The 27,916-nt window shown below is 44.2% G+C and overlaps 1 protein-coding gene across 4 annotated transcripts in view; it reads right to left on the reverse strand.

Annotated features, from left to right (window-relative positions):
- The window catches only part of FRMD4A (FERM domain containing 4A), a 562,831-nt gene that overhangs the window by 369,255 nt on the left and 165,660 nt on the right, over positions 1-27,916 (reverse strand). The window contains exon 1 of one of the 4 annotated variants that reach the window (XM_040343415.1): positions 1,676-2,110. The exons of 2 other annotated variants lie outside the window; for them this stretch is intronic. In XM_040343415.1, coding sequence (XP_040199349.1) covers positions 1,676-1,855 — 180 coding nt within the window. In that variant the 5' untranslated portion in view covers positions 1,856-2,110. Of the gene's footprint in view, positions 1-1,675; positions 2,114-27,916 lie in introns of those variants that run through there. One more of the 4 variants, XM_040343416.1, reaches the window with a different exon arrangement.

Here is a 27,916-nt window from a genome sequence, read left to right on the forward strand (position 1 = left end):
TTAATACATTTTGCCTTGATATACAAGCGATGTCTTGATATAAGAGTAGCGTCATATCACAACTGAGTTTAAAAAAGAAGAGAGGAGCCTCTAAGTCTAGCAATATGGTTACATTTAATGAAGGTAAAACATTTATCAACATATTGCTTCACTTAGAGGTGCCTCTCTTCTCTTTTATACCCTGTAAAAAAAATGCTTTGATATACAAGTGCTTTGGATTACAAGCATGTTTCTGGAACGAAAACCAAGGTTTTACTATATTGTAATTGTACTGTCTGCCTTCATGTTGTAAAGCGCTGCGCAAAGTATTGGTGCTGTATAAATTCTGTATAATAATAATAATAGTGAATCAATGGCTATGTACAAACGAGCCCTTAGGGATTATGTAAAAAGACATATAGCTGGATTCACGTAGAAGTGCCCAACTTTAGGCGGGCGTAGTGCATCTCATATACGCTACGCCACCGTAAGTTAGAGAGGCAAGTGCTGTATTCACAAAACACTTGCGTCCTAAGTTATGGCGGCGTAGCGTAAATGTGCCGGCGGAAGCGCGCCTAATTCAAATTTTGAAGAGGTGGGCGTGTTTTATGTAAATAAAGCATGACCCCACGTAAATGACGTTTTTAACGAACGGCGCATGCGCCGTCCGTGGACGTAACCCAGTGCGCATGCTCCAAATTACGCCGCAAAGACTCATTGCTTTCGACGTGTACGTAAATTACGGCCAGCCCCATTCACGGACGACTTACGCAAACGACGTAAACATTTAAAAATTTGACGTCCACACTTAACATTGGCTGCGCCATCTTTTTGGTGGATTATCTTTACACCTGAAAACGCCTTACGTAAACGGCGTATCTTTACTGCGACGGGCAAGCGTACGTTCGTGAATAGGCGTATCTCGCTGATTTACGCATTCTAGGCAGACAGCTAAGATACGACGGCGCCGGCGGTCGTATCTTAGCTACATTTAAGCGTATCTCAATTTGAGAATACACTTAAATATACGACGGCGCAGATTCGGAGTTACGACGGCGTATCTCTACGTGAATCTGGCTAAAAATCAACACAATACAGTAACCTAGAGCAACCACACAAATATTCTCTTTTGGACATCTCTGTACTAATGTACTTTGCGCATCAACCTTTTTTTTTTATCAAACATGCAAAACAATCTTAACAGCCCTTTCAAGCATACAATAAAATAATAATTACAATTAGGCACATTTTCATTTACAAACATAATTAAAAGCTTACTAATAGTCATCCTATCCGCTCACATTGTTCCCTACTCTACCTACAAGCTCTGATCACGATCCTATGTAGAACTGCCTGCATAGCTGTACCAGTCAAGGTGATAAAAATTGTTGCAAAAATGATGCAAAATTTTTGTAGCCAACAATTTATTTTATCTCAGTGTGCAGAAGACAATAAAAAAAAAAAAAACATATCTCAATTACAAAGACTTTTAAAAGATTGCGCATTACTAAAAAGTTTGCAAACAAAGCTGGCGGTTTCGCACACCACGTCTCACCTTTCTTTGTCTGGCACGTTTGTAATTGAAGAAATGCCAATTAAAGGGTTATTATGGCAATGTGCAGAATGTTGGCAGGCGGATTGGAAGGTTAAAGTGCCCGGTGTACACGCTGTTAAAAGCAGAAAAAAGTTGACTTACCCTCTCTCCGCTTCGCCTTCTCAGCGATCCATACGGTATTTTGAACAAAAGTCTGCGGGCCCTGCCCGGGGTCACAGCTGTCTGGAGCACCATCTCTGGGGCTTGGACACAGGAGCTCTGCACAAAGGCTGGAGCAAGCCTTCCTCTGCAACAGCTAGCAGACTCCTCCAGATTTCTCATATATCAAATGACTGAGCTGCTTTTACTTTGGAGACCTTTTCTGAATCAAGATGTGGCTTGTCTGTAGGGTGGGAGGGGGGAATAAAAACACATTGCCTAAAAGCATGTTTTAAGTAGCAAATCTCTGACTTCCTCCAGTTTTCCCCCCCCACCCTTGCCTACTTTGTACTCCAGCGCTGCATTGATGGAGTAAATGCTTCCAGGGAGTGTGATCCAAAAATGTCAAAGTCACTCCTTGTAGCCACAGATGGAACCAGGTCACTTGTCTAATCAGAGCTCTAACAGACTTATTCCACATCTGTCATGTGATCATGCTCCCTACTCCCCATTCATTCGCTGTATACAGTAAATCACATGACCACCTGAAAAGAATATCTGGCGTATCACCATCTGGTGCTGTGATTAATGTTAAATCCCACATCCAGCTTTCCCTGGGATGGGGACATGAAAACAAAGCCCTTTTCTGTATAGTGGAACATTACATACTGCCAAGTCGCAATACTCCATCTTTTATTACAATCATAGGATTTATGAACAGTGAAAGAAGCTATAAATACTCGGGCTATTTATATATAGTAATACAAGGTGATGACAAAAAGGGGACAGCTTTTTAGCTTAATGCATTTATTCAGGGCAGTAAAAGAATATAGAAGATTAAGTGCTGAGTGCGGTAACCCATGGCAACCTATCAAACAGAAATTCAAAGTACTGACGTCAGCTCACTTGAAGATACATTTTAAGGGGCCCTTTACATTTGTGCAATGTGTTAATGCATGGTAAGTGGTTCTAAAAGTTCAACGTTTTTTACCTTAATGCATTCTCTGCATTAATCTCCTCTCCAAATGACGGCTACAGCACAGGCCTAAATTGTTGGGAGGCTGTCATATAACGTCCTCCTGTGCATGAGCTGCCTGCGTGCAGGGCTGCTGATAGGGGGGGACCACCAGCCCTCCTGTAGGGGGCCCGGGCTCACAGAGTCTATGAAACTTGGCTGATCACAGAGTAAGGGGCCGATCACCATCTTCTGTCAGAGTGACATCGGTCCCTCACACAGGGAGCTGCGGCTGCCTCATCTGTGCCCACCAGTGCCACCTGCCTGGGCCACCTATCAGTGGCCACAGTGCCACATAACTTTGCCCAGTGCCACCTATCAATGCCCACCAGTGCTGCCAATCAATGCCCATCAGTGCCTCATCATCAGTGCCACCGATCAGTGGCACCCTTCAGTTTCACCTACCATTGCACATCAGTGCCACCCATCAGTGATCATCAGTGCCACCTATCAGTGCCCTTTAGTGCCACCATAGGCGTGCACACAGGGTGTGCCAGGTGTGCCCAGGCGCACCCTAATCACCCTGTGCAGCACAGATTCCCTCTACTGCACTGGCTCCCATCATTCCCCCCGCAGCTCTGCCAGCTTCCCTCCTCTCCTATCTGCTGTTTCTGCTGGGATGTTTTAGGAGTGGGGAAGGGGCCAGTAAATATGTAATTTACCGGCCCCTTCCCTTCTGAATGAACACCATGAGCTGCGCACACCAATGAGTGCCACCTATTGATGGCGCCCATTAGTGACACCCATCAGTACTCAGTGCCACCGATCAGTGTCCAGCAGTGCAGCCTATCAGTGCCCATCAGTGACGCCTCATCAGCACACATTAATAACGAAGAAAAATGTTATAACAACATTTTATAACAAACTATGAAACAGTTTTTTTTTTTTGCAAAAAATAAACCCAGTAGTGATTACATACCACCAAAAGAAAACTCTAATTGTGTGAAAAAAATTATAAAAGTTTCATTTGGGTACAATGTTGCATGACCACGCAACTGTCATTCAAATTATGACAGCGAAAATTGGTCTGGGCAGGAAGTGGTTTAAGTGCCCAGTAAGCAAATACTCGCTGATACCGAGTTCCAATACCTTTGTGGTCCGATTTGAGCCCATGCAAAATGAACAAATTATTAGTATTCCCCCCAGCCTCCCCTTATACTTACCAGAGCCTGACCTCGATCCAGCACTGGACTCTCTCTGCTCTCTCTCCTCTCACAGGACAGGGAGGCAGCAGCTAGAACCATGCTTAATATAAAAAAAAAAGCTTCTGATGCATAAAAACGTTCCGATTACTAGACATGATAGAACATTTTTACAGCAACAAACTGCAATGCACTATGCTGCATTGCCATGCGTTGTAACATTCTGCAAAGCCTGAGCACTGCCTTCGTGAGTTTGGGTATTATTCAAAATGAATGGCACTGCAATGTTTTATTGCATGTAACGTGTTGCTGCAATACATATATTTAAATCTGCCCTAAGGCCTCATGCACATGGGCATATCTATCTGTACACCTGTAAAAAGGATGTATTTGACCACACATGATGCACAGGTGTTTTGTGCATGCGCATGCAGGCAGTCCCCTTTGTGTGTATTGGGACTCAGAGACTGCATGGACACAGCTGCTGGTTCCTGCACCAGCACGGCTGGCAAATTGGGACTTGGCTGTGTTTGCACAGTAGCTGAGTCCCAATAAACATTATTATTATACTGGGTTTATATAGCGGCAACAGTTTGCGCAGTGCTTTACAACATGAGGGCAAACAGCACAGTTACAATACAATTCAATACAGGGGACCCTCGTTGGAACTTACAGTCTAGAAGTGAAACAAAAGGTAACAGCCGTGGGGGATGATCAGATGGAGAAAATGAAGTTGTTAGGTGACCATGAATAGGACTGCCTGCGGAGGAATGCACAGAATACCTGGGCATCCGGTGTGGGCAAAGACCTCATGTACATATGCCATGGAGGGCCAGTGCATGTGAAGACTCTGAGCTGCAGTTTACAGCCTCCTATTGAGATACATTGGAAGAGGAGGCTGTACAGCATTGTGTGTATGCTCCAAACACACACTATCTGGGTTTAGAGCATACATCAGTGCACATGTGAGTTCCTTATTAAACCGTAGTGCACAACTGCGTACAGGCGCCTCTTTTATTACATTTCAATTGGGTGGCTGTATGTGGCAGTACAGAGTTCTGGGAATGTTAGTCTGCATGCTTTGCATGTTGTATGGTTCCTGTATGGATGTGTGCATGAAGCCTAAAGCCTCATACATACGATCGGATTTCCATCGGACAATTCTGTGGATTTTTGGCGTTGGGCGCGAACTTGGTCTACAGACAGCAGAACTTTTTCAACATACATGAAACTATGTGTTTTTTTCAGTTCTTTAGCGCCACCCTTTGGGCAACTTCTGCTAATGTTGTCTGATGGTTAGCATTGGTTTGAAGCATGCGTGTTTATACTTTGGATTTTAGTCTGACGTACTTGTGTACTCAGGATCGGATAATCCGACAAAAGCACATTTGTTGTCGGACAATTTGAGAGCATGTTATCCAACATTTGTTGTCGGAAATTCCGACAACAATTGTCCGATGGAGTGGAGCATACAGACGGTCGGATTGTCCCACAAAACCCTTCCTTCACACAATTGTTGTTGGAATATCCGATCGTGTGTTGGGGCCTTAAGGGCTCGTGCATAGGGGCATAATTTAATACACATATAGGCGCTGAATCTAGCTGCCAGAAAGATCCAACATCAAAAATACGTGTAATGTCATGTAAAGCACTTGTGTAAAACATATGCACATAAGGTCATTAAATTATTTATTCCAGCTACTAAAATGAATTTAAGTAAGTTATGTCAATAGGCTCCTCCTGAAAGATGGGTTTTGGGGAATTTTTTCTTTACATTCCTGAAATGGCTCTGGAATACGGACCAAACTGCTACAACGTGCATGGGCATGGTGGCGTTCAGGGGCGGACTGACCATTCGGGCTCTCTGGCACTGCCCGAGGGCCCCATGCCACTAGGGGGCCCCATCAGGGTTGCCAGCCTCAGTAAAACCAGGGTCAGTATGTAAAAATCTGTGTTTTTTTAAAAATCACACGATTATAGCTGCCCCGCCTCTCCAGTACTGTTTCAGTGTGTGTATGTGTATTCTGAGTGTATGTGTACTGTGTGTGTTTACTGTGTGTGCAGGGGCGGACTGACCATTCGGGCACTAGGGCACTGCCCGAGGGCCCCATGACACTAGGGGGCCCCATCAGGGTTGCCAGCCTCAGTAAAACTAGGGACAGTATGTAAAAATCTGTGTTTTTTTACATCTGTCCCTGAAATGTCCCTTACCAACGCCATTTTAGTCTAAAAATCCCAAGAATATAGATGCCCCGCCTCTCCAGTATCTTTTCAATGTGTGTATACTGTGTATTGTGAGTGTATGAATACTGTGTGTGTATACTGAGTGGCCCCACAAGCTATTGCCTGGGGGCCCCATAATCTTCTATTGTCCGGGGGCCCCATAATCTCATTTTTCCCGGGGGGCCCCATGAGTTGTCAGTCCACCCCTGTGTGTATACTGTGTATGTATACTGTATGTGTGTGTGTGGCCCCATAATCTATTGCCTGAGGGCCCCATAATCTCCTAGTGCCCGGGGGCCCCATAATCTCCTATTGCCCGGGGGCTCCATAATCTCCTATTGCCCAGGGGGCCCCATAATCTCCTATTGCCCAGGGGCCCCATAATCTCCTATTACCCAGGGGCCCCATGAGTTGTCAGTCTGCCCCTGGTGGTGTTAATAAAGCTGTGTTCATAAGCGTAAAAAAAAAAAAAAAAACGTTTCTGCAAGTGTATGAGCTAATTGAGGAAAGGATTGTTCGTAGTCATGAGGTAATTCTAAAAATGTCAGTCGCCAATTAAAAATCTTGCAAATTTGATGATCTGAGGCAAATACGTATGGAGCTTGTGTCGCTTTTTAACAACTATAGCTAAGGGCGATGATTTGCTTTCCAGTTCTATCATATAGATTCATATTTTTATTTATGTTACTTGAACTTGCTGGAATAAAAGAAAAAGACTGCATTCCTCTTCCTAAAGCTATTACAATGAAAGCAGCTAAACTTTTACTTTCGACCATGTGCTCAATTGTTCTGCCGCATTGATTCTTATCCTGTTGCCACCAGCATGTTTAACAAAGGAAACCGCCATCCCCGGGGATGCAGAAGATCCAGTTCTTAGTCTGCATTAGGAGGAAACTATCCAACCTCGTCTTTGGTAAGGAGGCCCATGTACTGCGAGAGGACATAAAAAGTCCACTTTTACTTTGAATTGTGGGAAATCTCACCAAAATGTTCCCAGCCTCCAGCAGTGAAAGGGTTGCGGACACATTAGCTTGATGTGAGAACGGTTTGAATAAAACAATCATTCCTTGTTCATAAGTGGTTCCATATGTGAGCAGTTCCCCAAAAAGACAGGAAAAGACGTAAGCGCTTTTTAAATCTAACTTACAAAGCAGCCTTATGAAGATCTGGTTTCATGTTACATTTCTGGACCATACGGATATCCAAATAGGTCTCTTTCAAATTCCCTCATGTAAATGTTTTAAAATACATTTTAGGTGTAATGATTTGTTGGAGGGAAAATGAAAAGGCCACACACACCGACTTCACTGTTAGAAAAGCGAAATATTCTTTTGTGATGGTCGTTCTACAACCACATGAATGTTTCGTATTGGTCACAAAGAGAATTGCATGCTTCTAACCTCATACAAAGTTCACATGATGAAAGTCGAACTACACGCTAAAAGCCTATAAATCTAAAGTCGTGTCCACGCCACTGCAATGTGAATTTTCCAATTTTCCTGGAAATTCTCTTTTTATCTTAAAGCCTACACACGACCATTTTTCATGACGAGAAATTTTTTTTTTTTTAAATTGGTTGTGAAAAATGGTCGTGTGTATGCTCCAGAGCATTTTTCTCGACGAGAAAAATGGCCGATTTTTTTAGAACCTGCTCTATTTTTTCTTGTTGTTTTTCACGTCGTTCTTTTTCACGTCGTGAAAAACAGACGTGTGTACGCTTTGACCAGGGGGAAAAAAACGCACATGCTCAGAAGCAAGTTATGAGACGGAGAAATGAGCAAAAGCAGCCCAAAGGGTGGCGCCATTCGAATGGAACTTCCCCTTTATAGTGCCGTCGTTCGTGTTGTACGTCACCACGCTTTGCTCGAGCATTTTTTTTCACGAACGTGTGTATGCAAGGCAGGCTTGACAAGAATCACGACAAATCACGTAGAGAAAAACATTGTTTTTTTTTCATAACATGAATAACGGTCGTGTGTACGCGGCATAAGTTTAGTCAAAACTTTTTTTTATTGTTGTTGTTTTATGTTTTATTTTTTTTAAATCAGCACAAGGGACGTTACTTACAATCAATGCAAAGTGTCCCTTGCCCTGATGTTTCTGATTTGCATTGAAATCTTCAGTCCTCTGACCCCCCCACTACTCTCTAGCCTAGGGTGACCAGACATCCCCAGTTTCAGGGGACAGTCCCCTGATTGAGGACACTGTCCCCGGACCAAGTCTGTCCCTGGTTTTGTCCCCAGATTGGATTTAATAGGGGACAGGGGCAATTTCGAAGAAAGTCAGTGCAGAATTAAAATAAAAAAATTAGAATTGCACACCCCCGCTCTGCCGTGCCTACTAGCATAGGGGAGTTGTATTTTTACCATTATCTGTGCCCCTTTCTAATGATCATGTGCTTGTCGGAGCGGAGGGAATATTTCTTTAGTTTCGGGCGCATGCCCATTCAGCTTCGCTCGCATGTTCTTCTGCCTTGGCTCAAATCCTGGCCAGCCACCTGCTTATCTCCTTGCCTTCCCTGGCTGAGGGATCTTCCTCCACTCCCCACCCAGTAGTAGCCGGGGCCCGAAGAGTAAGACTTGACAGGCTGTGAGGCGGGCGGCGACGGGCAGAGAGTCGCTGATTGTTGCCATTACTAGTAAAGAAAAAATATGTCCCCGGATTTAATTTAAAAAAATCTGGTCACCTTACTCTAGCCGTTATCTTCTGGTGTTGTGGGGGTTAATAAAGTCCAGGAACCTGTCATGGGCACTCATCAAGACTGCCGACTATGCCCACACTTTCTACCCCCTCCCCACTGTCTGTTCATAGATGCAAGCATTAACACAGTTTCTATGAACAGAGGACAGGTGGGTGAATGAAAGGTCCACTTCCTTTATTTACAGATTGCTTTTCATTGATGGAACAGCTTATATGAATGGAAGAGGGGGGCAGAAAGCATGGGCATAGTCACCTCTCTTGATAATTGCCTGGGAAAGGTTCCTCAGCTCTATTACCCTGCAGCATCAAAAGATTATGGCTGTAGGGGTGATCAAAAGATAGAAGATGTTTAACAAAAATTACAGCTATCCCATTCACACGAAGGATCGGACCAGGTTCACCTGTCAGTTTTTCAGCCGGATCTGATCGGACCGTCTAATTCACCCCTATGGACAGACATACTTGTGTCCGTTTACACCCACCTACCTCCAATCCAATCTGGTCTTCTAAATAAAAATAGAAGAGATCCCTCCCCCTCCCCCTTGGCAGATCAGATTGGATGGCAGTCAGATGTAATTGGAGAGCAGAGTCTGTTTACACCCGCCGGCCCATAGAGCAGAGCCGGCTCAGTCCGTGTCTGCTCTGCATAAACTGAGTGGACACAGACCTGTCATCTGCCTGCTCCGTTCAGATCACCAGGGGATCAATGGTGTACTGTCTTCCTTTAAATTGTAAAGTCATGCACAAACTAATGGCGCTTTAACAATATATCATACCTGAGGGGCTGCTGGGGAAGCTGACAATTACTGTACATCCCCCATGCTGACACTGACCAGATTGGGTTTGCTTGCTGTGCTCTGCTGCCATTTACAACATTTTTTAAGAAAATACAAAATACAAAAATACAAAATACAAAAGTGTGACATCACAAGGTGGGGAGTGTGATGTCACTGCCATTTTGTTTTAAATATACTTGCGCTAGAAGTGAAAAATAACGAATAATAATATTAATAATTGCAGCTGCTGTAAACAAAGTGCTGTTCACTTGACTAAAAAAAATGAAAGAATTACAGCGATCACAAAAGTGTATACATCACAAAAGAATCTGATAACAAGTGAAAAAATCAATCAAAATATAAAGTGAATAAAAAATGTCCATATACAATGTGCATCTGTGCTCCAATCAGCAGTTGTCCTCCAAACATCAAGGTGTACCACACACCCCTCCAGTGTCTCCACTCACCAAATGGAATGGATCCCTAGCTTTTCAGTCTAGGAGTCATTCAGGCTAGAACGCTGGCCATGAACGGCAATTTTCAGAAGGATTCAATGAAGATCTCCTCCAGTCGTGATGGTCATAAGTTGGTAATGACACCAAAAATTTAAAAAAAGGGACTGATAGTGATGTACAGTTGGCAGATGTTTATTGCGCAAAAACGTAGGTTGGTACAAAATAGAGAAGTTACACACGCATATCACATTGCAGGGATAGAATTCAGGAAATGCCACATCCAGCGTCCAAACAGTAAGTGACGTCATTTGGACACAACACGGGAAATGACGTCAACGCGTTTCGCCCTCCCACAAGGCATCATCAAGGACCTCACGACTGGGGGAGATCTTCATTGAGTGCTGTAATTCTTTCATTTTATTTAGTGTGATGGTACTGCCCCTCCTCTCAGCCTTCTCCAATAAAAGAATACTTTGTATTCATTAATAAAAATACAAGGCTTTCTGTGAACTGTGGCAGCTCCAAGTGAACGACCCCCTGTGCTTAGTGTGTATGGGGAAAGCCTCTCGGCACAGTGGCCAGGAAAATTGAGGCTATCACTGTAATAGCGCCAATTACTACAGTGATTTTCAGATTCCCTGGTGACCCCTCAGGAATGAAATATATATACTTACATTGGGTATATATAAAACATATATGTTTTACTACAATGAGTAAAAAACAAATACCACTGCCATTTCTTATTTAGGTGTTACTTTTGTTTACTGACGTATGGCAGTGTTTCTACATTGACAACCATATGCCGTATTATTAAAAAACATTTATAGTAGTTTATAATGCTGTATTAATATAATGTATTCATACAAACTCTATTTTGTATCTAAAACTATGTACACAGTTAGAGCCACCCACATGTAATAATACAACATTTTCCTACCTAAATTACACTGTAAAGTAGTAAACACATATAATAAGCAATGTACTCATTAATATTTATGATGTTGCATTCTTCACACACGCTAGTACATGTACAGTATATAATCTGGAGGAACTCACAGCCATGTACCTTTAGTTAATAAATACGTGTGTGCGCGCCACTCTGCTGTATAACAAACTCATCCATCTGCCATTTCTACCTATTATTTTACAGAAAAGTTTGGTGTAATTATGCTCAAAGGCAAGACATTTGCTGTGAATGTGATTTTAATTGATATTGCTCAACTGACTTTACCATTCATTATTAATTAATTCATATTTACGTTTTTTTTTTCTTTTTGCCTGAACACCCATGCTAGGGGTATCTATAGTTGTGGAATTACACCCTTATCACTGTGGATGCCCTTCTGACACATTTTGGGGGATTCAGGGAGTCTATTCATAAAACAATTTGCAGTGTCTGAGCAATCGCACAGTTGTCATAAATAATTGCTCATAATGTGTCGGATATGCTTCTTTCCTATGATGGACAGCTCTAGTTGCCATTATGCAGTATTTCCCATATGTAGCACCATCTAGTGTGCTAGGTTGTTAGTATAGCTGTAAGTGCAGGAAAATGTAAGTTTGGTTTTAGGGCCAAGCCTGAGCTGGGAATCTGGGTCAGGGTTTGGTGACTCAGGGTTGGGTGACTCATCCTAGCAGCTTCTCTGCTACCTCCCTCTGTTCTCTGGGACATTGGAGAATGTTCTAGACATAGTGGGTGGAGGTTAGGAGGAGCTGCTTGGAATATTTATAAGGGCCTCTGCCAATCCCCAGTAAAGGGCTGGCAGGAGGCAGGCCACGTCATAAATTGGCATCAGTCATGCCAGCAGGGGGCAGTCGGGTGAAAGATGGAGATGGAGTGCTGAGGAAGCTGTTGGTGTCACTTGAGGGTGCTTGGGGGGGGGGGGGTGATGACCTCTGGCCTAGGGCTCAGGTGCTGAAAGGATCCTACCAAATAAGATGGAGGAGGCCCTTCCTGGAGGCATGGGAGCAAGGAGAGAGGACAGCAGGAGCAGGTTAGCACATCTGGGAGTTGCCCTGAGAGTCAGCCAGATGGGCTGGGGAGTGTCAGTCTGGAGGACTGTGGGGAGAAGTAGCCTGGAGGGGCAGATGCAGCCATGTGGGTTGGCAGTGCCTGAAGAGGTGGTGCTGAGACCAGTAGCCACAGGATTGATGTAAGTTGGACACAGAAATGATGCTACACATCTAAGGGGGCTCAGGTTCCTGCCTGTAATGGGCCGTTGTTCTCTTCTGACTGAGTGACTGTCAGGTATTCACAGTGTTTCAGCTAGGTTCTGCAAGCAAGTATGTGCTGGATGAAGAAGAGGAGCTGTATATAGAGACAGTATATAGGAAAAGTTGTCCCTGAAGTTATTGTTGAAGTTAATTGGGCATCCTGAAACCTTCTATCCCTATCCAAGTTATTACCCTCAATAATAAAAAAAAAAAAAAACAGTCACTAACTGTTCTCTGTCTCAAGAATGCCTGTGAATATTCGGTTTGCCTGGCTGTGTAGGGTGGGAGATCCCAGTCTATTTGCAGCTCCTTTTAACATTCCAAGTTTATTAAAATCAAACTTGTAGCATACAAGATATGTATTTCGTGCAGATGCAACTGCTCACATCTTTTAAGTATAAACAAACAATGTGAATCACAGCATAAGAACACAGGACATAGATCCAAAAGCGATTCAGAAAAGAAGGCTAATTAACCTAAGCCTATAAAACGCTCTCATATCAAAAGAAAGTAATATATGCAAACATAATCCCCACTAGGTCTTAAATCAATTATAGGTGGACTGAGCCACCCATATCTAGCGAAGCCTACAGGGTTATAGTTTAAGTGTGATAAACAGGTTTCACACATTGCGGACAGTTACAGAAATGGTTGATTCCTGAGATTTAGTAAGAAAAGTATAGAGTAAGCACAAAGGTATGAAGAGTCAAGGCCCAAGAGGAAGAGCCAGAGAAAAAATAAAATAAGAAAAGAGAAAAAAAAAAAAAAATAAAGAAATAGTTGGCATAACACAATTAGTCGTGGATGTACTATATGTAGTCACAGAATTAGGTGTCCAACTAGAGCTCAATTATACCATCAGGGGTGTTGATCGAGACATAATGTCTGTGTAAGCTGATGAGTACCTGAAGATCACCCAAGGCTGCCACAATTTACAGAATTTGTCCACTCCTTCAGTTGCCTGGGTCAAAGTTTCCTCCATTGCGTGAACATCCGAAACCTTTTTCAACCATTCAGCAATGGAGGGGGTCCTCTGAGACCTCCAATAGAGAGGTATCAATGATCTAGCAGCGTTCAGTAAGTGTCTCGTCAAGGAGTTCTTAAACCTCCTCAAGGAGATATCCGTGACCTGGAGCAAACAGGCCGCCGCGTCTAAAGTAATTTCAGTGTCTGTGATTTGTTTTGTTAGCGCTTTCACACTGTCCCAAAACCGTGCTATGATCGGGCACTGCCACCAGATGTGTAGTAAAGTGCCCACTCCCTCGTGACACCTCCAGCAGGATTCTGGGATCTGTGGGTTCCATTTGTGCATTTTAGCTGGGGTATTATACCAATGAGTTATCAATTTATAAGCGGTTTCTTGCATTTTCGTGCTTATTGAACTTTTGTGAGTTAGTATGTAGGCACACCTCCATTGTTTGATCGTTATCTCCTTCCGAAGTTCCTCCGCCCATCTCGCTCTGAGTCCGTCCACCGCCTTAAAATGTAGTTCTTGCAACCAAGAATATGTCATGGATGTGGTTCTAACACAGGGCGCACCAGACTGACAGATCGATTCCAATGCCGAGGGGGGTCTGTGTATTTTAGCTCTAATTGCCCGGCTCCCCAGGTAACTACGCAGTTGAAAATACGCCCACATGGGCATATGGGGAATGTCAGCTTCCGTCTTGAGAGTTGCCCAATCTTTCACCAGGCCATTGTTGAGACAATTACCCACTAATAGGGGGTCGGATTTGTTAGTAGATTGGAAGTGTAGGTTGCCCAGACCAGGTACAAAGGCGGGGTTGTCCCTCAGTGGAGTCGGATAGCTAGGTTGTGAGGCAAAGTCAAAGGTCTTGGTCAGGTTATGGAAAATTTCTAGTGTGTTACCAGTGAGGGGATGACGCCGCAAACCCGATGGACAGCTGTCCCAGGGGACTATTTGCAGCTCCTTAGAGGGTGCGCTACACTAAAATACCCTAATCATGAAAATATCCCATTGTGGCCACTAGATGGAGCTAAAGATCATAGAAAAAAATCATATTAGACACATTCTGGCGGTCCCCCCAGCGCTCCTCCTCTTCGACAAGTGCCCCATATAAGACATCGAGCTTCCCTGTCTGTGTCTAATGACTATTAACATAATATTGAATATTTAACTCTTTAACATAATATTGAAACTATTAAATATATAAAAAATACATATTTTAATAGAGTGCTAACAAAGTATATAGGTTTGTATTTTTTTTTTAAGTAATGTGATCTTTCTTAAATTTTTACTGATGTCCTCACATAATGCTCTACACCTGGAAAAAGAGAATATGTAACCTACAATCTGTGTGCAATGAACCAATCTGTACAATAATTATTACCATGTGCAGGGAGGTTTCAAGAAAACAAAATCTGAAATTCTGACTCACAAAGGTTGCACCTCTTCCTCCCCTTATGGCCCCTTTCACACCGGTGCACATTTGCAGAGCTTTTCCAGGGCAACAAAAGCAGATGAAAACGATTCCCTATGAAATACTATGTAACTGTTCAGTTCACACTGCAGGTGTGAAAAAGTGTCAGGAGGAGCTTCTAGTCCTCTGCTGCTGGCCACACGCTAAAATGAAAAAAAAATATAAAAAAACAGCCTCCGGGATACAGAGTAAAAATAAATAATTAAATGACAATAATCTGTTTTAAATCGTCATACAAATATATGTTATAAATCAAATCTCTATTTTTTTTTGGCAATAACATGGTGTGGGCAGATTTTTTTGCAGTCAGAGGCTGTATTACACCCCTCCAGCTTGTGTCTTAGAATAACAGGGAAGTGAAGCCTCCATCAATCAAAATGTAAAATTTCACCCCCTATTGTGTTTAGCTGGTTAGTGGGTAAGGAAGAGGAAGGTAGGGTGCCCCCGTGTCCCGGATTGCCTGGGACTGTCCCGCAATTGACATGTCTGTTCTGGGTCCCAGGGACCTTCATTTTGGGACAATACAATGTCCTGGAATGAAATAGAGGACACAGCCACCCCCTACTAACCAATAACTACATTTCCGGAACTGGTTACTAGGGCCAGCACTGCCTGGCATCTTGCAACCAGTGACAATTTACTCTCAAACAGTGAGACCGGGAGCAAGGCCTGCACCTAGTGCAGCACTTCTGTCCCCACCCTCCTCGGCACCTCCTCCTTCTCCGGCACCCAGCGGCAAGCAGCAGGGACTGGTGTGATCTTCACTCTCCAGATAGTAACACCACTCCTTTCCTTCTACGCACGTGGGTCATGCAGAGGGAGTGACAGTAGCACTGCATCTGGTGGCAGGCTACTCAACCTGTCTAGTGCCGTGACCCCTTGATAAAATTTCCCAAGTTGTGGAGACCCCTAACGGTAAAATAATTTTCTATCGTGGGTTGTCGGCACCCAAGGTAAGACAAGTAATTTGCGCCCCTAATTTGAGTCCCTTCCACTTGTACAGAAACCCCTTATAGTACATTTTAGGATGTACCACTCGTTCTCTTTGTTCTCCTTTCTTTCCATTTTATCTCTCTCTATCCTAATTTCTTGTTTGTTATCCCCATCCCTCTCTAAATGTCTTTCTTGTTCTTTATCTTATTCTTTCTCTTGCTTTTTCTTTGTTCCTCCTCCTCTTTTTCTCTCCCTTCCATGTATTCTCTATTTTTATTCCTTCTCTTAATCCCTGGTGGGGAGTATGGAATCAGTGGCAGTGCTGGCGGGGAGTTAGGATCAGTGGCAGTGCTGGCGGGGAGTTGGGATCAGTGGCAGTGCTGGCGGGGAGTTGGGATCAGTGGCAGTGCTGGCGGGGAGTTGGGATCAGTGGCAGTGCTGGCGGGGAGTTGGGATCAGTGGCAGTGCTGGCGGGGAGTAGGGATCAGTGGCAGTGCTGGCGGGGAGTTGGGATCAGTGGCAGTGCTGGTGGGGAGTTGGGATCAGTGGCAGTGCTGGCGGGGAGTTGGGATCAGTGGCACTGCTGGCGGGGAGTAGGGATCAGTGGCACTGCTGATGGGGAGTTGGGATCAGTGGCAGTGCTGGCGGGGAGTTGGAATCAGTGGCAGTGCTGGTGGGGAGTTGGGATCAGTGGCAGTGCTGGTGGGGAGTTGGGATCAGCCAACTTAGGTGCTCTTGATCAAGACCATCTGCTGATCTGAGAACTGTAGTGGGGACTTTTAAAGGCAACTCTAATCACAGGTAGTGTTACTCACTGTGTCTCCGACTTTTTGATTTCCCGTAGCAGTGACACCTATGTTGAAATCAGCAGATAGGGTCTCCTCCAGCCCCTCCCACTTTACATTCCTCACCAGTCAGCTGACCTCTAGTCCCTGCCTCCCAGCTATGCCATGAACTGAATGGACAGCTGTGAAGAGGCTAAGTGGGCGGCTGCAGGCCTCAGGAACAGCCCAGGTTTTGGGGGGGCACCTAACAAATCCTCATTTGACCCCCAAGGGGGTCCGACCCCCAGGTTGAGAACCACTGCCCTAGAGGAAGGTGTTAAATGGGCTGTCATTTACCACTGTGTATACACCCACATGTGTAACTCTATAGTCACATGGGCTGCTCAGGTGTGAATAAAGGGGAAATGCTCAGCATGGAAACTCTCTGAAAATTGAGCATGTGCATTAGCTGCCAACACTGCTCTGCAAAATCCCCAGCTGTAGTGGGGACATGGACAGAAGGGGGAGATAGAGAACAGCAGGATAAACCAGTTTTTTTGCAGAATACAGAAAACGAATCCCATAGTGACTGGGTGAGTATAAAAAGCATGTAATACAGTATTTATTGATATTGGTTTAATGAACTTTAAGGCTTCATGTACACTAACTAGACTACACTGGCAGCTTCAAAACTTGAGTTAGATTTTTTTGCCAAAGCTCTTAAACTCAACTCCATAAAAGCCTATGTGTCAATGTACACAAAGTCATTTAGGCTGCATTCACACCTGAGCGTAGTGTTTTGCCGCGATTTAGCGGCATTTTTTTACCGCGATTTGTCGCAGCGGTTTTTACCGCGATTTTGGACAGGTCTAGGGTCACCAATGTTAAAAACAGAAAAACGCCCAAATACGCTCAATTCAAGCGACAAAAAAGGGTACAGAACTTGTTTGAGCTTCAGGCGTTCGGCGTCAGGCGTTTTGGAGTGGGGATGTGAACCATCTTCATTGAGAATAATGTATTTTTTCCCCTCTAGCGTTTTGGAGCTTCAGGCGACAAAACGCTCAGGTGTGAATGCATTATTCTCAATGAAGATGGTTCACATCCCCACTCCAAAACTTGTTTGAGCTTCAGGCGTTCGGCGTCAGGCGTTTTGGAGTGGGGATGTGAACCATCTTCATTGAGAATAATGTATTTTTTCCCCTCTAGCGTTTTGGAGCTTCAGGCGACAAAACGCTCAGGTGTGAATGCAGCCTTAGCAGAGTATAGAAGCTGCAGAGTTCACGATAGGAACGTTTTGACTGTCGGCCATGGTAAATGTAGACCAGTGTACATGAAGCCTAAATAGTATATGCACAATTCAGTTATCAAACATGTCAGAATCCAAATGATTGCACAATTGGATTGTGTGGTATGAGCACTCAGGACTTGCCATAGATGAGCAAAGGTTTTCCTGAGAACAATGGACAGAGAGTTAATTGCCCATAGGCTGTTGTACCAGGACCGACCACTATTTCCAGACTAAAATGGGTAACACCGTGGCTTAACACTTCTCCCTTGCAGCACTGGGGTCTCTGTTTCAAACCCTGCTCAGGACACTATCTGCATGGAATTTGTGTGTTCTCCCTGTGCCTGCGTGGGTTTCCTCCAGGTACTTTGGATCCTAAAACATGCTGGTAAATTAACAGGCTCCTGTCCAAATTGGTCCTAGGGAATGCATGGGTGCATGTGAGATAGGGGCCTTAGATTGTAAGCTCCTTGAGTAGAAGGAATGCTATTCAGTGTGTAAAAGTTATACAAACATCTTCAACAAATAAAACGGCAGGCAGACATGCAACTAAACTTAATCATGCTTTTCTAAATTGTTTGGCCAACTGACACCCTGAGGCCCCGTACACACGACCGAGTTTCTCGGCAGAATTCAGCCAGAAACTCGATCGGAGCCGTATTCTGCCGAGAAACCCGGTGGTGTGTACACTTTTGGCCGAGGAAGCCGACGAGGATCTCGTCGGGCCAAATAGAGAACATGTTCTCTATTTCCTCGTTAGTCAATGAGGAAACTTGGCTCGCTTCACAAGGAACTCGACGAGCAAAACAATGTGTTTTGCTCGTCGAGTTCCTCGGACGTGTGTACGGGGCCTGAGAAATCTCTCCAGTACCAGCCCGAGAATTAGATTGGGCATTGGATTGAGGAAGAGGATAGCTGAACAGACACTTTTTTTTATTTACTGTCTAAAACGATTACTCCAATAACCTTAAAGTGATTGTAAAGACTCATTTTTGCCCCTATAAAAATAACAAAGATGTTATACTTACCTGCTCTGTTGCAGTGGATCCTCCTCTTCTCTGGTCCCTCTTCTGTGATCCTGGCCCCTCCCTCCTGTTCAGTTCCCCCACAGCAAGAAGCTTGCTATGGAGCCCCACAGCTGAGCCACAGCTCCCTGTTTCCATTCAGACACAGAGCCCCCTCCCTTCCATGATTGGCTAGCTGACTTTGATTGACAGCAGCGGGAGCCGCTGCTGTGTCTCAGTCAGTCAGGAACGAGAATCTGGGACGGCTGAGACATTCGTGAACATCACTAGATAGAGAGGGGGCTCAGGTAAGTATTAGGGGGGCAGCGGCACACAGAATGCTTTTTATCTTAATGCATAGAATGCATTAAGATAAAAAAACTCTGCCTTTACAACCACTTTAATTGCCATCAGGCAACACATGACTTTGCGCGAGTCCAGTTCCCATCATATGAAGGAAGTACAAAAGTCTAATGTAACAAAAAATCTCTAAGTAGACAAAGACAGAGAACTGAAAGGTACTATACTGTATGTTACTAATGATTTACATACAGCTCCCTATAAACACGTACATATCCTTTCTTAGGGTGACATGCCTTCAGGATGTTGTGGATTCAATTCAAACACATTTTTTCCAGCACGTATTACATGATCCACAGTGCTGAGTAAGTGCAGGGAAGGTATCTGTAATTTCTACTATGGACGTAGACATTCTTTATACAGCCACACCTCCTTGTCATTCCTAACCTTACACATTCTTGGGTTGTCTACTAAGATTTTTATTTTATTTTTAACTTTCCAGTAATGTCCCCAAAAAGTATTCATATAACAAGCTTGAGCAAGAACATATATTACAACATACCGAAGTCTTCTGTTCTTTATAGTTGAAGATGGTGAGTGGTGACAATTTGAAATTAATCAGATAAAGACATATTCAAGGCTATATTGGCTGGAAAAAAAGATTATACTGTATATATATATATATATATATATATATATATATATATATATATATATATATATATAAAGAAACAATAGAAAAGAAAACAGCCAGCCTAAAAAAAAGAATATTTATCGATTTATCTACATAAAGGGCTCATTAACATATAGTGTGATAATTGGCATTTCTCTGCACTGGATACATGGTAGTCACTGCTAGGGCACATTTTTTTTCTGTGTGCCCAATTTGCACTGCCATGCAGCCCTGGATAGCCATGGGCAGGGCTGGACTGGGGCGAAAATGTGGCCCTGGACTTCATCCAGACTGGCCCACTTTGACAGGTCTCTCCCATGGCAGCCGGACAACTCCCACCCCCCCCCCCCCGGCCACCCAAGCCCCCTCTCCCCCTTCACTAGCCACTAGCCATTCTACTTTATTAGAGTATAGGCAGTACCAGTGGGGAAGCTAGACATTATTTCACCTGGGGCAAAGAATCAGTTTGGTGCCCCCCCCCCCCCCCTCATGGGACAAGATTAGGCAGAAGTGAGAAACTCCCAGGCCATAGATGTTGAGCCAGCTGTCTGTCCCCTCCCCCATGCTCCTCTGTCATCCGTCCCTGCTCCTCTGATCCTCCCCCTGCTTCCTTATTCCCCCCAGATGAGCGCTGCGGTGAGGGAGAGGAGGTGAGCCCTGCGGGAAGGGAGAGACAGAGGAGCGGAGAGGGTGGCAGTCCGCCGTCACTGAAGCCGGCCCACTGAGCCATCGGCCCACCGGGAAACTCCCTGTAGTCCCAATGGCCAGTCCAACCCTGGCCATGGATAGTCATGGATAGAAACACATGGTAGATTGCTTGCTAAGAATATTAAGACATCCGTCCATCTTGAAAGGAATTTCAAGCTGCCACTCAGAAACTTTTTTCTAGACCTGGGTAACTAACATGTTGCGTCTTCAGGAGAAGGAATTCTTTACATTTCCATTAGGATCTGTGTTCAGAGATTTTTTTTTAAGTAAAAAACAAAAATCAAATTTTTAGTCTAAGGGGGAATGGTTAAAATATATGACAGCATTGATATCTAATGTCCTGGTGACAGAAGCTTCCCCATTTCTTGTATGAGCATTGGATGTCCCCCATTGGGGTCATAGAAAGAAAAAAAAAACTCACATCATTTAACTCTTCCCCACTCTATTAAAAATCAGGAAAACATTTTAGCTGCAGCTATTATTATAATAAAACAGAATTTATAAAGTGCCAACAGTTTGTGCAGCGCTTTACAAAATGGAAAGAGACAGTACCGTTACAAGACAATTCATTACAAGAGGGATCAGAAGGTTCTACTTTATAGAGTTTGCAATCTAAAAAGTGAACTGAGACAAAAGGAAATAACTGTTAGGAATGAGCTGACAGGGACAGTAAATATACAGTTTATTTTTTAAGAGGCAGGACAGGTCTCCCTGAACACTTGGGTTTTTAGAGATCAACTAAAGCTGACAGGGTAGGAGATAGTGAGAAAAACTGGGGTAAAGAGTTCCGGAGGATACCAGAGGAAAGGCTCTGGAGAAGTCCTAAAGGGAAAATTGTGAGGAGGTGACAAGGGAACCAGAGAGCAGTAGAACTTGGGAGGAGAGAAGAAGACAATTTGGTTGGTGATGTAGTTTGGGGCAGAGTTGTGGGTGGCTTTGTAGGTTGTTAATTTTTAGTTTTTTTTTCCTTGGGGGCGAGCGGAAGCCAATGGAGGGATTGGCAGAGATAGTTAATGAACGGTTGGTAAGATGGACCAGTCTGGCAGTATGATTCATGATGAAACGAAGGGGGACAGCCTAAGTAAAGGTAAGCCAATGAGGAGGGAGTTGCAATATTTTAAGCAAGAGATAACCAGGGAGTGAATTAGGTGCTTTGCAGTGACATTGGTTAAGAAGTTAGGCGTTAAATCCAGTCTGCATTCATCTGGCTCAGTATGGCCACCCTGTAGGAAAATAAGTTTGTCTTATTTATGGCCTAATAGATTACAATCTTATGCTTTACATCCTAACTAATTATGATAGGCAAGTACGTACACATTGGCCTTGATAACCTAGATCATACTTGCTATGTTAGTCCTCTGCTAATAAACTAATTACCTGATGGCCGAGATTGTTCTAGATCTCCGCAGCTGCTAACTTACCTGAGCATTACAGATAGTGGGGTAGATCCACGTACCTGAGCGCATTAATACGCTGGGCGCAGCGTATCTAAGATACACTACGCCGCCGCAACTTATTTAATTTTTTTCGAACCCACAAAGAATTTGCGCCGTAAGTTACGGCGGCGTAGTGTATCTCTGGCAGCGTAAGGGCGCGGAATTCAAATGGATGTAATGGGGGCGTGTTTTATGTTAATACGTCGTGACCCGACGTAAACAACGTTTTTTTTTTAACTGTGCATGCGCTGTCCGTGGGGGTATCCCAGTGCGCATGCTCGAAATTAACCCGGAAAAAGCCAATGCTTCCGACGGTGACGTCATTCTAGGCAAATCCCTATTCGCGAACGACTTAAGCAAACAACGTAAAAATTTCAAAATTGTACGCAGGAACGACGCCCATATTTAACATTGAGTACGCCTCATAACAGCACCTTTAACTATATGCCGGAAAAAGCCGAACGAAAACGACGTAAAAAAATGCGCCGGCCGGACGTACGTTCGTGGATTGCCGTAAATAGCTAATTTGCATACTCGACGCGGATTTCGACGGAAACGCCACCTAGCGGCCGCCGAAAAATTGCATCTAAGATCCGACGGCGTACTAAGACGTACGCTTGTCGGATCGATCCCAGATGCCGTCGTATCTTGTTTTGTGGATACAAAACAAAGATACGACGTCGGAAATTTAAAATGACGCCGGCATATCAATAGATACGCCGGCGTAATACTTTTGTGGATCTGCCCCAAAGTCTACTCTTCAGCGTTGTTTATGCCTTTTGGCCACAAAATACCTTGCAGCTTACGGCAATTGGATAGTAGGTTCCCATTGACTTTACCGGGGGTCGTCCGATCTCAGGGAAGGTTGGGAAATTTACATCAAAGGAGCTAAACAGGGTGGACAGATACACCATGTCTGAAAATGGACTTGTCCTTTATTTCAGTGTTATCAGATGCCATCTTTAAAAAACTCCATGAAAATAAATAAAATAAAAAACAAGGTGCTGGGTTGTCAATAGTTAAATCTCAGGGGGTCTTTGCCACCTCCTGGAATCTCTGCCTGTTAGTCACAATTTCCAACACTCTGGGCCAAATCCACAAAGAGCCGCCGTAACTGCAATATTCTGATTTAAGTTACACTGCCGCAAAATTTCTACCTAAGTGCCCGATCCACAAAGCACTTACCTAGAAATTTTCGGCTGTGTAACTTAAATCCGCCCGGCGCAAGGCGTTCCTATTTTCATGGGGCGAGTCCCATTTAAATTAGGCGCGCTCCCGCGCCGGACGTACTGCGCATGCTCACGACGTCATTTTCCCGACTTGCATAGCCCGGTTTTACGTTACGCCGAGTTTTGAGAATCGCGCCGGGTAAAAAAAGTTGTGTCGGGAAAAAAAAAAGATACGGCGGAAAAAAAAAAATAAAAAAAAAAAAAATAACAGCGTCGCGGGTAAGAAGGGTCTACTTTTACAAGGTGTAAACAGTTTACACTTTGTAAAAGCAGCCCTAATTTTACGATTGCAACGTAAGTATTTACGGAGATTTCACGAAGCTAAACCGCTTTGTGGATCTCCGTAAGTGCTCATTTGAATACGTGAAGCGGCATTTCGACTCGAAATGCCCCCAGCGGCTGATGCGGTACTGCATCCTAAGATCCGGCAGTGTAAGTCCCTTACACATGTCGGATCTTCTGCCTATCTTTTGGAAACTGATTCTGTGGATCAGTTCCAAAGATAGAAACAGGGATACGACGGCGTATCAGTAGATACGCCGGCGTATCCCTTTTGAGGATCTGGCCCTCTGACGTTAGACTTACAGCTCACCTACACAGCACTCATCCTATCTGTCCCTCCTCTGGCATCTTATTTTGTCAATGATTGACAGTGTGCCAGTTGGCAAACAGGACGACTGATGGGGTAGGCAAACAACAGGACAACTGATGGGGTAGGCAAACAACAGGACAACTGATGGGGAAGGCAAACAACAGAACGACTGATGGGGTAGGCAAACGACAGGGTGACTGATGGGGCAGGTAAATGGCAGGATGACCGATAGGGTGGGCAAATGACAGGACAACTGATATGTAAGAGCAGTTAAATATGGTTAATTTAAGATAAGTCCATTTATTGGCTTTTTTTTTTTTTTTTTTTTTATACAGCATCTAGGCATCTTATTTGTTTTTTTTAAAACTCCTACTATTGCTTTATGCTTTTTTATTGTGTGTTTACTTTTCATTGCTCATATTTCATTATTGCCTTTTCCCACTGTTTTGCACTGTACTGACTACTTTAAATGGAATGTATTTATTCAAAGGAAAACATACAGAGTTAGCCAGAGTGTCTATGGCTGAAAATTCCAGTTCAGCAACTTATAAGGAAATCAACCTGCAAAAAATGTTTTAACATTAGATTGAGGCTCATTTTGTCAAGGGGAATCGGGTAGTTTTTTTTTAAAACGAAGCAGTACTTACCGTTTTAGAGATCGATCTTCTCCGCCGCTTCCGGGAATTGTCTTCGGGACTGGGCGTTCCTTCTTGATTGACAGTCTTCCGACAGGCTTCCGACGGTCGCATCTATCGCATCACGAGTAGCCGAAAGAAGCCGAACGTCGGTGCGGCTCTATACCGCGCCTGCGAACCGACGTTCGGCTACTTTCGGAAAATCGTGACGCGATAGATGCGACCGTCGGAAGCCTGTCGGAAGACTGTCAATCAAATAGGAACGCCCAGTCCCGAAGACCATTCCCGGAAGCGGCGGAGAAGATCACTCTCTAAAACGGTAAGTACGGCTTCGATTTTAAAAATACTACCCGATTCCCCTTGGCAAAATGAGCATCAATCTAATGTTAAAAAAATTTAATTTCCGGGTGAACCTCCACTTTAATTTTGTCTGGAAGGTAAGTTAAAGGGGTTGTAAAGGTACAATCTTTTTCCCTAAATAGCTTCCTTTACCTTGAAGAAATAAGGACATTTTAAAGCAAAATCGAAGGATGAGGTAAGTGAAGGAGGACTGCACTAAGGTAAAGGAAGCTATTTAGGGAAAAACAATTGTACCTTTACAACCCCTTTAAGGTTCAGTATAGCTTATTTTAAAAGAAGAGATGGAAATCCTATCTTTGGTTAATAGTAAAGTGGCTCAGGCAAGATGTGCCCTTGTAAAATGCAATTGCGCGACCTTTAGGAATGACTGTATTACATTTGTAGTAAGTGCCACATTTAAAGCAGCCAGCAGCAACATAGCATTCCCGGAGCCTCATTACATTTCCTATACACTTTATGTACTCGCCCTTTGTGCAGCATGCCTATTAAAACCTCAGAAGTCTTTAAATGTGTTTTAATAAACTATTCCATAGCAGTTACTTTACTGTGCGTGACCCCTGATTTATGAAATACTGTGATTTCTAAATTCTTAACCCTAGGAGTCATAATCATAGTAAGACGTCATCTGCATCCTTGAGCACCTGACAGGCTATTATGACGAGCGCAAAGCTTTGAGAGGTAATGAATCCATCTACCTGGAGAGGTCATGGGGCCACAAACTCCGAAGTGATCCACAAGCTGACGAAGCACTTCATTAGTATACAGACTACTTCGCTGCCTGCTCAAGTGGTTAGAAAGCTTACTTTTCCTGCCAATGTTAAACACCAAGCAACATGAAAGAAAATATGTTTCCAATGCTATAAATCTTTATGGCACACCATTAGGGTCTTCTTCATAGGTGAAAAATGAGAGCTAGAGTGCAGACCATTACAGATTGAATTGTTTTGCATGCATTGGTTGTATGTTGTAACTGATGAATTTAATATGTAAGTTTAAAGCTAAATAAAAAGCTAGATAACAAAAATTCTCTATAGCTTTAGTGAGCACCAAAAGTTCAGAAACAGAAAGAGGACTAGGCAGGGGCGGACTGACCATTGAGTCACTCGGGCACTGCCCGAGGGCCCCATGCCACTAGGGGGCTCCATCAGGGTTGCCAGGCTCAGTAAAACCAGGGACAGTATGTAAAAACCTATGGGCCAGATTCATAAAAGAGATACGACGTGTCGTATTTATGCGCCTGATTCATAGAATCAGGTTACGCATAGATATCCCTAAGATCCGACAGGTGTAAGTGACTTACACCGTCGGATCTTAGGCTGCAATTCTAGGCCGGCCGCTAGGTGGCGATTCCATTGCGGTCGGCGTAGAATATGCAAATGACTAGTTATACCGATTCACGAACGTACACTTTGCCCGTCGCTGTCAATTAACTTTGTTTCCGTAGAGATACGTGGCGTAAAACTAAACCTGCCCTCTAGGTGGTCTTGCCAATGTTAAGTATGGCCGTCGTTCCCGCGTCGAAATTTGAAATTTCACGTCGTTTGCATAAGTCGTCCGTGAATGGCGCTGGACGCCATTTACGTTAACGTCGAAACCAATGACGTCCTTGCGACGTCATTTAGCGCAATGCACGTCGGGAAATTTTAGGGACGGAGCATGCACAGTACGTTCGGCGCGGGAACGCGCCTAATTTAAATGGTCCCGCCCCATTTGAATTAGGCGGGCTTGCGCCGGGCGGATTTACGCTACGCCGCCGCAAGTTTACTTTGTGAATCAAGCACTTACGCTGAAAACTTGCGGCGGTGTAACGTAAATGTAATACGTTACGCCGCCGCAGCGTAGGGCGATTCTACCTGAATCTGGCCCTAAGTTTTTTTTACATCTGTCCCTGATATGTCCGAAACCGACATTCTTTTGATGTGAAAATCCCGAGATTTTAGCTACCCCGCCTCTGCACTGCCTCCTGGCGTGGTGGCCATCTGTAAGCCCAGGGGCCCCATAATCTTCTATTGCCCGGGGGCCCCATGAGTTGTCAGTCCGCCCCTGGGACCAGGTACCCCTGCACAGAAGATTTCTCCAGGATTCAGAAACCTACACAACCAGAGTTGACTCTGCCGATGGAGATCCTGAGGACAAGGAACTCACAGAGAGCCTAGGAAAGCATCAAGAATGTCAATGAAGCTGCTGTTGGTAATGAAGATGTGGTTTCTTCTGGAAAAAGTACAGGTTGCTGGTTTCAACCTAAAAAAAAACCTTTGCCTGTACTGAGGCTTGTGGGTGGACTCTCTACATCTGAAAGTGTTCTGAAGTGCATAAAGTGAATGGTGCCTAATTGTTACACATCCCCCACCTTTAAGCCATGGACTCTGCCCAGGAAAAAACACTAGCCCATCCTGTCTCTGGGGGTGCCCCACATGCCTCTGGGGGATGCTCCATAAAGGAATTGTACGCTGAGGCCTCGTACACACGACCGACTGTCTCGGCAAAAACCAACAAGAAACTTGCTGGGATTTTTTTTTTGCAGAGGAAACCGTTCGTGTGTACATTTTTCGATGAGGAAACTGTCAAGGATCCCGTCGAGCCAAAAAGAGAGCATGTCTTCTTTTTCCTCAACGGGAATGGAGAAACTTGCCTTGTCGAGTTCCTCGACAGCCTAACAAGGAACTCGACGAGGAAAACGATGTGATTATTTTTGCCATGGCTTTATTGCTTTTTCACCTAGCGCTCACTTATTTTTTAATAATTGCCTTTTTAAAATGCTTGTTCTAACAGCTGCAAAACTTACTGGGTCACTAACCTGGGACAAGCATGCAGAAACTAAAGTCGAAGTGAAGTCATAACCCCTGGTATATCTGTCAGTGGCTTACAAGTATGGAAACCATAGCAAAAGCAGGACAGCCAGACACTGAGCATTTTCAGAAAAAACTGCCTACATATTATCTCACTACAGTTTTTTTTAAACACTCAAGGACCGGAAGATTTTTTCCCTTAGACCCATTCAATACTGAGCCGCCTAATAGCATCGGCGGTAAAACTGCGCTATTTTTACCGCCGACGCTATGGGCAGATTTGCGGCGCATTTCGGATGCTAGCGGGGGCGCTTTTAACCCCTGCTAGCGGCTGAGAAAGGGTTAAAACCGCCAGCAAAGCGCTGATGAAGCAGCACATCGCGGGCGGTATAGCCGTGCTGTCCCACTGATTTCAATGGGCAGGAGCGGTGGAGGAGTGGTAAACACACCGCTCCTTCACCGCTCCAAAGATGCGGCTAGCAGGACTTTTTTTACCGTCTTGCTAGCACAACGCTCCAGTGTGAAAGCCCTCGGGCTTTCACACTGGAGACAATGGAGCTTCTGTTTGAG

Source organism: Rana temporaria, chromosome 3 (genome assembly GCF_905171775.1).
Source record: "Rana temporaria chromosome 3, aRanTem1.1, whole genome shotgun sequence".
Classification (NCBI taxonomy): domain Eukaryota; kingdom Metazoa; phylum Chordata; class Amphibia; order Anura; family Ranidae; genus Rana; species Rana temporaria.